This window comes from Camelina sativa, chromosome 20, assembly GCF_030686135.1.
Source record: "Camelina sativa cultivar CO46 ecotype springtype chromosome 20, ASM3068613v1".
Lineage (NCBI taxonomy): Eukaryota > Viridiplantae > Streptophyta > Magnoliopsida > Brassicales > Brassicaceae > Camelina > Camelina sativa.
In genome coordinates this window covers 11,657,633-11,672,786 of record NC_141899.1, presented here as the reverse complement: position 1 = coordinate 11,672,786, position 15,154 = coordinate 11,657,633, and the positions used below count along the sequence as shown (strand labels likewise).

The following is a 15,154-nucleotide window of genomic DNA, read 5'->3' as shown; positions in this document are numbered from 1 at the left end:
AAGAACACTTCTCTTTCTCTTTCGTTTCTCTCAAAAGCGGCTAAACACGCCTAATGAGACAAAACACGAGCTTAAGGGTTTTCCTTTATCCAAAACGCAGGAACTCGACCTTGCATCGACCGATGCAACATATGCATCGACCGATGCAACTCCCAAACCGAGATTTCGGTTCACGGATGTTACAAAAATTAAGTAATTAGGGCGTTAGTTTTAGACTATTTAAATATCTTCTTATGGTTTTTATTGTCAAGAATTTTTTAGACTGACTCAAAAGTGCCATTTACTCAATTAATTTTAGTATAATTCCAAACTTAGCTATTTAGTTAGTACCAATAAAGAAAACATTGTTACAAATTCATTGTAGTCAACAAATTACAATAGGAATTAGTCTGGCTGTTCTTTTTCTTGACTCGACTATTCTCTATAGTGATAATAGTTAAAAATATAAATTTACCACAATTTAAATTTTGTTTTTACTTCTAACACATATAAGCTTACTAGGAAAAACACTAAGAAATAAAGTTTATATTATTAAAAGTACTTTTATATACACTTATAATAGAATATATTTTCTTATATATTAATTATTAAAACAATTTTTGTAAAATTATTTGTAAATTTTTAATTTTGGAATATAACTTTTGTGATAGTTATGACATTATAAAAGAAAAAGTTTTAATCCATGTGTTCAACATAATGGAGAGAGGAGAGTACACCAAACTTTAAACAAAAACCACAATAAATCAATATTAGATATTAATATGTTAAATTAAATAACTTTTTTTGGAAATTAATATATATATATATATATATATTTATTTTTTTAGAAATGATATTAAAATATAACTTATTAATAAAATATGTCTATGTTGTTGTTTTTTATTTATACTTTAGTTGTAGCATATAATTTTTCCAATGTGAATTCGTATCAATTTTAAAATTTAATATTTTTAGACAGTCAAATCAAAGTTTGTATGGTAAAACCGTAAAAGTACTGGACAACAATAGCTTTATAATTCATTAATTACAACATGCATCGACAGTTTTCAAAAATAATGTCTGTTTATGATATGCGTTACATTTTGTCTTTACTTCTAACTTCCAATACACTTTTTTTTTTCTTTTGTATAAAACTATTTTTTATGCCAGCTACTTACAATATGCATTAGACATTTCAAAAGAAGAGAAAAGTTACATTTACATTTTGTCTTCATATATTTTCAATTTGGGATAAACGTTACATTTTGTTTTCATATATTGTTTATGCCAGCTAATTGTAACATGCATTGGCCGATTTTAAAAAATATAAAATTGTAAATAAATGTCTATTTTTGATAAGTGTTACATTTTGTCTTCACTTCTTTTCTTCTAACTTCCAAGTCTAGACACATTTTTTTGCTTCCCTTGTAGAAAAACTTTTCTTTCTTCGGTATATGAAGACAGGCAAAATGTAAATGTAACGCCTATAATTTTTTATGACATATTACACTAGATACAAAATCTGTTACAAATAAACATTCTTTTAGGCCAGCTAATTGGAACATGCATTGGATGTTTAAAGAAAAAAAAATTGTAAGTAAATGTTTATTTGTGATAAGCGTTACATTTTGTTTTCACTTCTTTTCTTCTAACTTCCAAGTCAACATAGTCATTTCAGTATGTTATTAGTTTATTACATTTGATACAAAATCTGTTACAATTAAATATTTATTTTTGTTCTGTCCAATATGAAATATGTGTACAGCAAAATTTAAATTTTCAGCTAGTACACTTTCCTAGTTTAATTATATGAAAATAAAAATAATTTCAAAAATTTTATCTAAATTTTTTAGAAGTCATCTACTTATAAACATTTTTGATACATGTAGAATATAATCTAAATTTGATGTTTTTTAAATCATTTAAAAAGTCTTCTAAACTTGAGATAATAAAATAAGCAAGAACTTCAATGCATTTTTTTTCAACATTGGCCCTATATACTATCTTGTTCTGAGCCACCGATTACTTCTATGTATCTGATTTCATGTTTACAAATCCAAGTATATATTTATTTTCTTAAGCACAGATATGAAAAGTGCTAAGAAAAAAGCCGCCAAGGATTTAGATTCAAGATTCAAGATGTGGATATTATTAGAGTTGGACACTTTAGAAGAAACGACTTTTTGACACGTCAACAAGGGAGGCGATTCAGCAGGCGATTAGGGTTTTTTTTGTCTGTCACACGAAAGTGCATCTCCAGTGTTTTTCTGATGGTGGAGGGTTATGGGGAAGCTTTGGCTCCCGATTCAAGCCAGTTGAAGGATGTGTCGAGTCGTAAGTCTTATGCAAATGATATGTCTGTGTTTTATAGGGTTTTAATTATAGTTTTTACATTTGTTTTGAGTCTTTTATTGAGTTAAAGTGTGTTTTTAGAATCTTTTTATTTTTTTTTATGAGTCTGTATAGGTTCTAGGTTACTTTGAAAAGAAACTGAGTGTTTTGGGGATGAAAACATATATCTGGAGCCAATTTGGTGAAGACTGATCAGACTAGCAAGCAGATGGAGCAAGTACAGGAAAAACACCCAGGATCGACGTGACTACATCAGGAAACTGAACTTGTCACTAGTTTTGAAGAGGCAAAAGTCTTTGTTGAGGTGGATCTTCTAAAAGGGTTACCAAAACAATATTTCTTTAACGTTAGGAGAGAGGAAGTATGTGTGGTAGAGAAAGAGAAGATTCCAGAGACTGTTTGAAAGCCACCACCTCCAAAAGATCCGGTGTCCCTGCGAGTGCAACAGCCTCGAAATTCCAAGAATGCTCACAAATACTTCTCTTTCCTCTCAAAATGCAAAAGATGTTATCCCAAGCAGTCTTAGCAAACAAGTTTCCCAGAAAAAGCTTTAAATGCAGGGTTCTTCTGGAACATTAGGGGCTTGAATAAGTCCAATAAGCAGGATGTTATTAGAGAATGGGTGAGGAAAAGTAATTTTCAATTTCGATGTATTTTTGGAAACAAAGGTTAAGGCCAAAACGTTGATAAGGTGTTGCAGAGGGCTTTTGGAGATTGGAACTGAATGTCTAACTATGAGTTTAGTAGAATGGGAAGAAGTTGAGTTACATGGAATACACAACCAAAGCTGCAGGTTGTTTTTAAGAGTGGTCAACTGATTACTTGTTATGTTCAACTAGCAGGAGACGTAGAGGAGTTTTGGTGCTCCTTCATTTATGCTCTGAACACACCGGAAGAGCGACAAGTGCTTTGGAGTGTTATTAAGCTTTAGATGATTAGATAAATATGCATTAGACACCGTTCTAGAACTCAAATCACGATTGTAAAGCTAACCCACTCTCGCAGCGTTAACTATCTAAGCAATGAATTTATTAAACCTTCAAATCTTGTTTGAATCTAGCAAACTAAGCAAGCATTAACAAGTTCAGATTTGATTAATTCACAAGGTGTCTTAACTTCAACTCTAGTTGGCTAAGGGTCACTTTTCTCACCTATGTTCTTTTCCAACAACTCAGCAACACTTTTGGTGCCCCGATGAATTAAACCTAAGATCAAAAACTAGGTAGCTAATCTAGTTTCAGCAGTAAGAACAAGATCAATCCCAAATCTAACACACCTACGTTAGTTAATCATAAATCCCCTTTTCAAACCCGAAACCCAACTGAGTACTTCTCGTAAATCAAAGGTTTTGACTTTGTTGAATTCATTACCCATTCCTGAAGAATGAACATCTCCATGGAGTTTACTATGGTCTTCTCGGCCAAATATTTCAAGAACCAGCATTGCTGCTGCGTACTCTGCGACATTGTGCGCCGAAGTCAAATCTGTGTATCTTCTCATCTGCGCTGATTTCACCAACTGGCATTGTCAATCTCTCTGCTTTCATGGTTTTGCCTTCTTGCTTGCTCTGCTTCTTCCTAGAACATATGACTTTCAAACAACTTAGACATCCTATAGACATATTTTTATGTTCTGTATGTATAACACTACCGGAGACAGAGATTTGGATTCTGATTCCTTGTAGATAATTAAATGTTCTTCAGTATGAGAGAAAGATGTCTTAGTCTTTTTAGCTGTTTATTATAAGCGTCTTTTACTTTGGCTTCTTTAGACTATCCTCATTAGTGTGTTTCTCAGTTGTTTCTTAAGGCAATTTTTAATAATAAAAAGAGAAGAAGAAACTTTGTTAAGAGAAAAGAAAAATTTTGTTGATTATTGGTAGAACCATGTTAAGGTGTTTCTTAGTAATATAATAGTAAAATAATAATTAATAACTTAAAATATTCAAAAATATTTTATATATCATAGAAATATATTTTAATAATAAAAACATAAAATAACATACAACATTTAAAATTAAAACACAAAACATTAAAAATAAAAACATAATACACAACATGAAGAGAGAACACACGAAAATGAAAGAGAAATGCCAAAAAAAATTTACCCGATTAATCTCATTTCACCATTCATATCGCACCACCTGTCCACTAAGAAACGTTTCTTTTGGTTTTAAAATTAGAAACGTTTCTTTCAATCCTTAGCTTATGTTTCATTAATAATTAATATCTATACCTAAAAAATTTCTTAAGAAACATCTAAGGACTACCAATAAGGATAGTCTTAGAGTTGACTTAAGTAAAAGCAAATTTGAAGTTGATGACTCCACCATACAACTTCCTTTCTTTTACCACTCACTTGCTAAGAAACTACCAAAATATAAAAAGAAAAGTCATTGCTATCCAAATGCAAACGCCTAGAGCATTTTTGAAGGCGTTGCATGCGGTTTGTATTAGATAGCAAAACATTTTTTTTTTCTTTGATAGCAAAACATCTTATAAACCACATCCTCTGTTTCCACAGGATTGTGTTGTTGTTTCTTACTCTGCTCCTTCTTTTGATTCTTTCTCAAACATATGATGTTCAGACAACTTAAATATCCTCTAGACATTTTCAAAATCTTAGCAACCTATTGCTTGTCGATTACTACTGTAATGTATATATATAGTTCTTGTAGATTATACTACTGTAAGCGTGTTATGTGGCTTTTTGAAAGTTGACTGAAAAGTAAATGGAGAGTTGTCCAAATTTTAGTCAAAACTACAAAGAAAAAACAAACGTGGAGACTAAAAAAAAATTATAATAATTGTTATCTCTTGCAGAAAGTTAAAGAAGAAAAGTATTTCCAAAAAAACAATACTTTTGTTCCTCTGCCGACCTAACGTGTAGACTTGTCAACATTTTTGCTAGTGCGAAATTTCACTCCTCCTTCCTAATAAAAGTATTTCAAGTCTTCCACCTAACCAGAAGACATCCTGAGGTAGTTTTGAAGGTTTGAATTAATGGATCCGACATCAACCGTCGTGGACATATATCGATTAGTTACAGAAGATATTGGTCGAAAGCTTCTGAGAGAATCAGCTGGTTCAGAATCATGTTGCATCGTGAGAATCCCACAGAGCCTTGCACGAATCAACCTCAAAGCTTACGAACCAAAGATCCTCTCCATTGGTCCTTACCATCACGGCAAAGAACATCTCCAGATGACACAACAACATAAACGCCGGTTCTTGAAGTTCTTCGTGGCTAAAATGGAAGAGAAAGGAATTGATCCTCAAGAACTGGTCAAAGCTGTATCGAGTTTGGAAAATATTATAAGAGGGTCTTACTCCGAGGATCTTGGTTTTGATTCTGAAAAATTGGTTGAAATGATGGTTCTTGATGGTTGCTTTATTCTCACGTTGTTCTTTGTTGTTTCCGGGAAAGTTGTTTACACAAATCTTGATGATCCTATTTTCAGAATGCCATGGATTTTGCCGTCGATCCGAGCCGATCTTCTCCTTTTGGAAAACCAGGTTCCTTATCTTCTTCTTCAAACTCTCTTCGAAACGTCGAAGTTAGTTACTTGTAGTGGTCTAAACGAGATTGCTTTTGAATTCTTTGACTACTCATTACAAAAACCAGAGACGTTTTGGGAAAAACATTATGGTCTTGAAGCAAAACATCTCCTTGATTTGATACGTAAGACTTTTGTTCCTGTTACGTCTCAAAGAAGCATCAAAGATCATAACTATCTCACAATCCTATGTTGTTCCGAGGGGAAACATGGAGAAACTAGCAGTAAATCATCAGATCATGAATATCTCGGATTCGTTCTCTCAGCCAAGAAGCTTCATCTTCGGGGAATCAAATTTGAAGCAAGGAAGAACACAGACTCAATCTTAGACATAAGGTATAGTAACGGAGTGCTTCATATTCCTCCGGTAGTCATGGATGATTTCACCGCCTCAGTGTTTTTAAACTGTGTCGCATTTGAGCAGTTATATGCTGATTCATCGAACCACATAACGAGCTACGTAGCTTTCATGGCTTGTCTTATAAACGAAGAGAGCGATGCAGCGTTCCTTAGTGAAAGAAGAATACTCGAGAACTATTTTGGAACAGAGGATGAAGTGTCTAGGTTTTATAAAAGCATTGGTAAAGACATTGCCCTTGACTTAGAGAAGAGTTATTTAGCGAAGGTGTTTGAAGGAGTTAACAAGTATACTTCGAAAGGGTTCCATGTTCACTGCGCTGAATTTGTTCATACGCATTTCGATAGTCCATGGACATTTGCATCGTCATTTGCAGCCTTGTTGCTTCTTATGTTTGCAGCTTTGCAAGTCTTCTTTGCAGCTTATAGTTATTTCCGTCCTCCGAAAGGAAAGTGAAAGATGCTTTGTCCACATTGAATGTTTTTTAAAGTTAAGTAAGTTAATAAGTAAATTAAGTGTACTGATGATTCTTGAATCTATTTTTTTTTTTATTTTTTTTTTGCTATTAACACTTTTGATGTTGATATTTGAACCTTCAAACAGATATGCTTGCATTGATAAATATCTAACCAGATACATAAAAGTAGAAATCAATTGCTCAAAGTTAACATGTGATGAACGAAGCATAACCTCTTTCTCATATTCACTTGGCCGTGGTGGTGGCTACTTTGACTCCTCGTATATCAAAGGTCTTCACTTTGTTGAATTCATTATTCATTGATGAAGAAGATGCATCTGTTCCTGTGTAGTGATCTCCATAATATTCGTTCACTTTCGGTTCAACATCGCTGCTGCCTACATGTGAGTGGTAGGACCATCCTGATCCTGGTTCGGGTCTGAATATGTCTTCCTCGTTCTTCTTCTTGTACGCGCTACACTTTACATCTGTTTCTTTTTTTTCAACTGGCTTTGGCAATCTCTCTGCATTCAGAAATTTGTATTGTTGTATAACCTCTCTTTCTTCAACATCTTCTTTTTCTCCAAGTGGCTCTGGCAACCTCTCTGTTTTCACGGGTTTGTCTTCTTTCTTGCTTTGCTTCTTCTTGAAGCAGCTTAGACATCCTGTAGACATTTTTCTAGGGGTGGATAAATGAGTTTTTAACAAACTATATTTGCTTCTTTGTCGAACTTAAAGAAGGTATATACCAGAGACAGAGACCTTGAAAATGTTTAGATCTTTCAGTATGAGAGAAAGAGACCTGTGTTTTGGCTGAATTATTATTACTTAGTCGTATTTCTTTGACTTGAGAAAACGCGGAAGCTTCCTTTATTCCACAACTCATTTTCTAGGAAATTAACATGTACTTTTAGAAAAGTGATACGAATGAAGAAAAAAGAGTTTAAACAAGAGGTCATATACCCGTGACTTTTACACATCATTTACGTATGTAGTCCAATTCCAAATATATACACAAACACTGTAAATAATAGATGCGCATATGAAAAGGATATAGTAAACATAAGGTGAATACAATTCTGTGAAGGCAAGAGATCTTATTGGCAGCTACTATTCCCTTTTTTACCTGCGCCAGTTAAGCCAAAACCAAAATCACAATGAGGTAACCATGAAAATAGACATAAACTCATATACTCAAAAAAAATTAAAAAAATTAGTCCCTAGTGTCACATTTTCCATAAAGCATCCTGGCAGCTCCATGTTTTCCAAAGTTTTATAACTTAAACAGCAGCAGTCTTGTTCCTATGATAATTGAACCCTTTAAAACACAACACCCCAAATTGCGTAACCCAAGCTATAAGGCTATAATTGCTGATAAGTTTTCTAAACAGACAGATCTATTTTTTACCATATATTCAGATGTTGTTGGACATGCAGACTCGATCAGCAAAATACTCTCTTTCCATTATAAAAACTCAAGAACGGTATGTAAACAGATATATCTTCCATATTAGGTCTTCGTCTTCATCGTCTACATGATGATCATCATCAGCTGTAATCGCTAGAGTTAAGCAAATAATCCTGGTACGTGGGACTCCAAAATCAGCGAGATAGCGACATCAGCCATATTGAGAATAGGGTTAGGCTGCATCGTCCTGGTACGTGGTAACAAGGCGAGAGATTTGGCCACGAGAAAGTAAATGACGACTACTCAAGAAGAAGAGAAGAACTTGGGAATAAAAGTCCAAAGTTTTTTTTTGTTTGCCGTCTGAAAATTTTATTAGATATCACTGAAACAGAACAAAAGCAGAGTACTACAGATTATAACAATGCAAGAAAGCTTCTAAGAAAAAGAAAATGCCTAGGAATAAAGAGAATTAGCCCAAAAAAAACCTTCCACTCTTTTCTTCTTCAATACGCGTATGTAGCCAAGTAGGACCTCCACTAGCTAGATAAGATCTAAAACGCCCTTCACTTGTAGTTGTAACACTTTTAGCAATGTCTTTTGCAATCAAATTCGCGTTTGGTGCCGAGAGCTTAAATATTATTTTTCTAAAACCTGGTAGTAAACGATGAATCTTATATGAACGATAACGAGGCCAGTTAAGAGAATCAATCACCGCATCAACAGCAGGAGAACAATCAGACCAAATCTCAACGTTGTCCAACCGAAGATCTCGAAGACTTTGTAAAACCCAAAGGATACACCGTAATTCTGCAGCGATTCGAAACGGGTAAAAAAGCCTCCCCCGCATGAAAAACAGCATCACCATTGTGATCACGCGCAATCCATACTCCACCACACATATGAGATTCATTAATATATGACATGTCTCGGCTTCTTCAAGTGCATGATCAACAAGAACAGCCAAATCACCCTGATTACCAGCGTCTACTCGTTCATTACGATTCTTCCATATGCCCCAAAGTAACCAAGGAATCGCCACCTTCACCTTATTGGCCAATCCATCATTTGTCATCAACTTTAGAACAAAATCTAGGTTTCCATGGATAGAATCTGTAAACTCCTTTGAAGGCAAAGGAATACTAGAGATCTCCCAAACTTTACGTGCTGGCCAACAATGGAAGAGAACATGACTAATCGACTCCAATGCTGACAAATAGAGCAACTTAAACCAGCATTTAAAGTTTAAACCATGAGCTTGTAAGCATTCAGAAACTGTCAACGCACCAGACAAGGCACACCATAAAAACATTTTAATCTTCGGGACAGTTTTAATTTCCCATATTTTACCTGTACGAGCTCTAAAGTTTTGTTCTTGTACCGACACCAGTGCAGTCTCACGCCTTAATGAAAACTAAATTTCTAATTTGTTTAGCAAAACACTTAAAATAACTGGCAAAACACTTAAAATAATTAAGAATTTGTTAAAAATACTATTTTTCATATATCCATTTTTAAAAATACATTTTTGGTTTATTTTCATTTTTGCCCTTTTTAATATTTAATGACCATTTTATCCTTACATGAAACATATTTTAATCAATAAAACAAAAAACAAAATTATCCCACCAAAAACATTTTCGACATATTTTCCCGCCATAAAAAAGTTTGTCAAACAAAAAATTGACATAAATTTTCGACAAAAAAAAAATTTCCGCCAAAAAAATTAACAAGGCTTTTATAATGTTTTTATAAGGTTTTAAACGATTTAAAAAATATTTCTAAGACATTTATAAAGTTTTTATAAGTAAAAATCTTATAAAAACCTTATAAAAAACCTTATAATTTTTTTATAAAAACTGTGTAAATGTCTTATAAAAACTTTATAAAAACCTTATAAAAAAACTTTTTAAAAACTTTATGAAAACCTTATAAAAACCTTGTTGCAGGTTTACAAGATTCTTATAAGGTTTTTATAATATTTTTAAAGCGTTTACAAGATTTTTATAAGGTATAAATTTCATAAAATTTGGCAGGAAAACCTAATTTTATAATTTTGGCGGGAATGTTTTTTATTTTTTGGTGGAAATTTTTTTCGATTTTGGCAGGAAATTTTTTTTTTTTTTTTTTTGCGGCAATTTTTTATATTTTGGTGACTGTGCATTTTTGTTGTCATTCAAAAAAAAGGTAATTTGATCATTTTGTACATAAAGAGGGATAGTTTTGAAAATGGTCCACGGGATATTTTTAAAAAAGGACATAGAAAAAAGGATATTTTGAGAATGCCCCAAAATAATTAATTTCCTAACTCAAAACAATTTTTCTTTTCTAGTCTTTTTTTGTTTTTTGTTTTTTCAACGTAGATTTCTGAATGTTTTAACTTTTAACTTTGTTTTTGTTTATTAAAAAAGGTACTCAAACTAAAAGAGAGCAAGCATGAAGCATACTCGTCTCGTCTGTTTACGGCCCATTCTTGTTTGCTCTATAAAACTTCCAAAAGATTATATAGGTTTAGCAAGTAGCAACCTAAAGCTATCATAATGCAAAGACAAAATTACTCAGATGTTATCTAAAAGTTGGTTTGTTCCTGATATGTAATTACAATTGACATCCTGGGTTTGTTTTTTACTTTTAATTTCGAAAATATTAAGAAAGGTACATATCAGCAAACGATTCCACGTCATTATTGACAGTGAACGTCTGATTTATATTACTTTACGGCTGAGTTATAATACTTAAAGGAAGACGAAAGGTCTCGTATATTCATATGACGGCTGAGTTATAATGCTTGATGGCTGACTTATAACAAGAAATAAACTAAAAGTGAACGTCTGATTTATATTACTTCACGGCTGAGTTATAATACTTAAGGGAAAACGAAAGGTCTCTTAGATTCATATGACGGCTGAGTTATAATGTTTGGTGGCTGACTTATAACAATAAATAAACTTAAAGTAAACTTGTCGTGCGTTGTTTCCGTATCTATCTGCAAAACTCGACACCCTCTATCATCGGTGTTAAATATCTATTTGTGTTTCTTTACCCAATTACCGAAAACAACAACTACTGGAACTTGATCCATGAAAGAAAATGAAGAAGAATGAGGAAAAATAATAAGAATGAGTGTAATTAAGAAGTGAAAAACAATGAGAAAAACAGGGGGAAGAACAAGGTGAAGAAAAAGGTAGAAAACATGTAAATCCTTCACTTTTGAACCAGTTGAATAAGAAGAGTCGAAGGAACGACGTTTCGTATTTTCGGAGAAGATGATGACATGGAATGATGACATGAATGATGTGTCCGAAGTGGCAAGTCAGCCACCAAACGAACATGTAAATCAGCCATCAAACAAGATTATAACTCAGCCGCAACATGAATACTATTACAGTAATTAAAAAGCAAAAAAATGGCTGCCAAATTCAGCCGCTTAATCAACTGAAAATTTGTAACTCAGCCGTATCATTTAGTAAGTCAGCCGTAACTGAATGATATTCTAGTAATTAATCTTTTGCTACTAAGTCAGCTGTAAAATGGCCGAATTGTCCGATAAGTCAGCTTATGACGGCTGAGTTATAGTTTTTAACCATAACTCCGCTGTAACGACATCTCATAAGTCAGCTGTTGTTCATAACTCAGCCAGCCAGAAAAAGTTAATTCAGCCGTGTCGTAGTGATAACTCAGTTAAAATTTTGACAACTCAACCATCGGGTGAAAACTCAGCCGTAAGGACGGATTTCATAAAGTCAGCCGTAACGCTTGGCTGAGTTATGCTCTAAGTCCGCCGTCCGCTCTTACTAAATGTTTTTTTCCATAAATCAGCTCCAACATACCATAACTCAGCCGTCATTACCTCTATAACACGTTACGGCCTGTAACATAAACAAAGGCACACTGCGTATTTTCAAAATACCTAAAATGTCTTAGTAATATAAAAAAAAGTTTTGTTGGTTTTGATAATATTACCAAAAATGTATAAGATCTGAGTAAATCTCCCTAATGCAAACTACCAAATCTTATTTGAGAAATTTTTTTAATGTCATATATGAAAAATTTTAACCATGTAAATCTCAACAATGATTATACTTTCATTTGTACTTATTAGCATTAATTGTTTCAACCATTGTGTTGATATTTACAATTGTGTACATTAAAAGATTTATTTTATATATCAAATACCATACCAACTCCCACAACAAAACAAAACTTATTGGTAGATACTTTGACTTATTTAGAGTTTCAAACTTTAAATGTTTTTGGTTATGTTAAGCATATAGTCCATAAAGAATGGCTTTAAATATTTTAAAGTCACATCCATAATTCTAAAATCAATACTTGAAGCATACTACATATTTTTCGTCACTTCTTCTTCCTTTTGCTCATCTTTTTCGCTTAGCTTTTTCTTTCTCTCTTCTTCATCTCACTTGAAGCTTTTTTTTTTGTTGCAGGTTTTGAAACAACCCTTTTTTTTATATATCATATAATATAATTCTCTATTGGTCCCATACCCTCTAACATCCTAGCAACAATCAACAACAGCGGATAACCAAATAAAACAATTCCATTAATCCAATAAGAATTCTAACAATAATAATCCAATAACCAATAATGCAATAATCCAACCAACAATGAATAACAAAGTTCCAACATCCTACAATGTTCTATCAACTCAATACTAGCAACCTAACAATAGCTAGACCACAATCAATCAAGCCTCTAGAACATCCTCCTCCTCATCGCCTTTGATTCCACGATCACACTTTTTCTTTACCTGCACACCACAAACAACAATTGAGATGCGTAAGTATTATCATAAATACTTAGTTAGGCCGTCCTCCCATCTACTAGGTTATACACACAAGCATATGAGACCCTCATGTTTAAGCAAGCAAACAAAACACAAGCAATACATCAAACTAGGAAAACAAGTCTCGGTTGAGACTGGTGTCGACCGATGCTACAAGAGAGTGTCGACCGATGCTCCACCAAATGGTGTCGACCGATGCCACTAAGGTGTCGACCGATGCTTCACCAAATGGTGTCGACCGATGCTCCTAGAGTGTCGATTGATGCCTCTTCTGCAGACACGATCTGCGTGAACCCGAACGTCGAACTTCCGTTTCAATCCACCTCGAAACCGTCTCAAACTCACCCAAAGACCTCGGGAATCTCTGGTAAACACTAATACAACGAACCCAAGCAAGCAAACACCACAAACAACAAAGAAAACACCCAAACAAAAGAGATCTCATGCTTAGATCAACCATGGTCAAGCACTCACCTCAAATACAGGAAGATTGGATTGAGAAATCGATGGAAACAACACCTCCAGGAGCTTCTCCTCTGTTCCCAGCAACATCTATCTCTTCTATAGCCACAGATCTCTCCAAAACACCAAGAACCAGCCCAGAAACTCACAGAAAACGTTTTCTCTCATTTTTTTCGCTTTTCTCACTCAACGGCGACAACAAAACTCTTCCAAAACCCTCAATTTGTCGTTTAGTCAGTTATAAACGATTTAGGGATTCTAATTGAACCAAAATGAACCAAACAGCAATTAAAACAAACTCGACCAAACCGAAACACATGGTGTCGATCGATACACCAAGGGTGTCGATCGACACCCACACCAAAACCACAAAATTTTTTGGTTCGCGGATGTTACAGGTTTTAATCAAGAACTCAAATCCCAATAATCAAATATGTTATTAGAGGATCATCTTGACCAAATTTAGACTCTCATAAATAAGCATAATTTTTTTTTTTGGCATATAATTTTCTTTTTTTGTGTTGTAAATATTTTAAATTTACCCAAACTTTACTAATAAAATTTTATAGAATCTCATTGAAACACATTTCATTTTCTTTATTAGAAAAAAAGAAAAACTCTAAAACACAATCAAATCTCCTAAAAGTCTCATAAATCTTTCAAAATTCTAAAATATTAAAATCCTACCAAATCCTTAAAATATCAAGTTGAATAACCCCCTCTAAAACACAATCAAATCTCCTAAAAGTCTCCTAAATCTTTCAAAAATCTAAAATATTAAAATCCTACCAAATTCTTAAGATATCATATTGAATACCCCCCCCCCCCTATAACCCATCTATCTTTTCATGTCTCTTATATATACCTAGTTACCTACATAAAACAAACCAATCCTTCATAGGTCCTATTAAGATGATGAATATATCTACGTTTCTCTTTGGCGTGTTCCTTTGTTCAGGTATTCATTTTAAAATTTGTATTTTATAAAAATTGTAGATGTTCATATATTCTTACAAAAAGAGAATACCATGCTATATTCTAGCAAATGGTTAACTCAAGATAAGAGGTTATTTATCAAATTGAATGACCATTCATCTCAGTTTTTTACCATTTGAGATGAATAAGTTAAAAAATTGATTCAACTCATTCAATCAAATTTTTTAAAAATAAACAAATTATAAAGAAAAATTGTTCAACATATTCATCTACTATTTCGCAGAGAAATGAGTTGAATAATGTTCAACTTAATTTTTTCTAATCATTCAACTACAAGCAAATTTTTGAACGCGTAATATAATATGAAAATATAACTTATTTTTTTGAAAACTTATCATTAAATAGGGATTGTATTAAATGAAATAGCAAATGCGGATGTGTGTGAGACTCCACTAGGAGGATCGTGTGCAGACTGTGCTGCAAGGTGTGCATCATCGATTAAGGGTTCGATTGGAAGTTACTGTGATGAAGAAGATTCATGCATTTGCCAGTACTACCATCGTGAGAAATGTTGCAAAAAGGTCCAGTTGTTCAGATTAGGTTGTACAGAACAACAATGTCAAGCGATTTGCAATAAAATGCTAGATGACCGAGCTGTGGATATTCATGGTAGTTGTAGGTTTCACCTCGGGGCATATACCACTTGCATGTGTGAATATAAAAGTACAGATTGTTAGAAAACTTGAAAGAGAGAACTCAAAATGCCCAAATGATGTATCTTTATGTTAACAATAATAATATTGCAAATTTTAAAGAGATATGCTATTAAAAATATCAAAGTATTT

At 33.3% G+C, this 15,154-nt stretch overlaps 2 protein-coding genes, 2 long non-coding RNA genes and 1 pseudogene across 10 annotated transcripts; 2 read left to right on the top strand and 3 right to left on the bottom strand.

The window, feature by feature from the left end:
- Window positions 1-5,159: 5,159 nt before the first annotated feature.
- On the top strand, window positions 5,160-7,503 carry LOC104770588 (UPF0481 protein At3g47200). 6 transcript variants are annotated; one of them, XR_015594165.1, is made up of 4 exons: window positions 5,216-5,846; window positions 5,956-6,223; window positions 6,312-6,739; window positions 6,849-7,289. XR_015594165.1 is itself a non-coding variant. In XM_087506675.1 (3 exons), the coding sequence occupies exons 1-2, from the start codon at window positions 5,798-5,800 to the stop codon at window positions 6,699-6,701; spliced, it is 795 nt and encodes a 264-aa protein (XP_087362801.1). In that variant the 5' UTR covers window positions 5,304-5,797; the 3' UTR covers window positions 6,702-6,739; window positions 6,849-7,503. The 6 variants fall into 6 exon arrangements, 4 of the variants coding, with proteins under 4 accessions (XP_010493341.2, XP_087362799.1, XP_087362801.1 ...); XR_015594164.1 differs by lacking the exon at window positions 6,849-7,289 and having other exon boundaries at window positions 6,312-6,798; XM_087506675.1 differs by having other exon boundaries at window positions 5,304-5,846; window positions 5,956-6,739; window positions 6,849-7,503.
- Window positions 6,832-7,377, bottom strand: LOC104770589 (uncharacterized). The gene has a single exon (XM_010495041.3). It carries the CDS (start codon window positions 7,375-7,377, stop codon window positions 6,949-6,951), a length of 429 nt encoding a protein of 142 aa, XP_010493343.1. The 3' UTR covers window positions 6,832-6,948.
- A 515-nt stretch (window positions 7,504-8,018) lies between the features above and the next one.
- Window positions 8,019-9,419, bottom strand: LOC147918736 (uncharacterized; annotated as a pseudogene). The gene has a single exon (XR_015594166.1). The product of XR_015594166.1 is annotated as an uncharacterized LOC147918736 (transcript).
- A 3,228-nt stretch (window positions 9,420-12,647) lies between these two features.
- Window positions 12,648-13,811, bottom strand: LOC147918735 (uncharacterized). Its single transcript, XR_015594116.1, has 2 exons — window positions 13,386-13,811; window positions 12,648-12,875 (listed from the first exon to the last, which is right to left on the bottom strand). It is a non-coding gene; the product is annotated as an uncharacterized LOC147918735 (long non-coding RNA).
- Window positions 13,812-14,124: 313 nt separating this feature from the next.
- On the top strand, window positions 14,125-15,127 carry LOC147918734 (uncharacterized). Its single transcript, XR_015592539.1, has 2 exons — window positions 14,125-14,331; window positions 14,715-15,127. It is a non-coding gene; the product is annotated as an uncharacterized LOC147918734 (long non-coding RNA).
- Window positions 15,128-15,154: the final 27 nt, after the last annotated feature.

Excerpts from the sequence above, each read along its gene's own strand:
- LOC104770588 (XM_010495039.3), top strand. The coding sequence starts at position 5,334 with ATGGATCCGACATCAACCGTCGTGGACATATATCGATTAGTTACAGAA.
- LOC104770589 (XM_010495041.3), bottom strand. The coding sequence starts at position 7,377 with ATGTCTACAGGATGTCTAAGCTGCTTCAAGAAGAAGCAAAGCAAGAAA.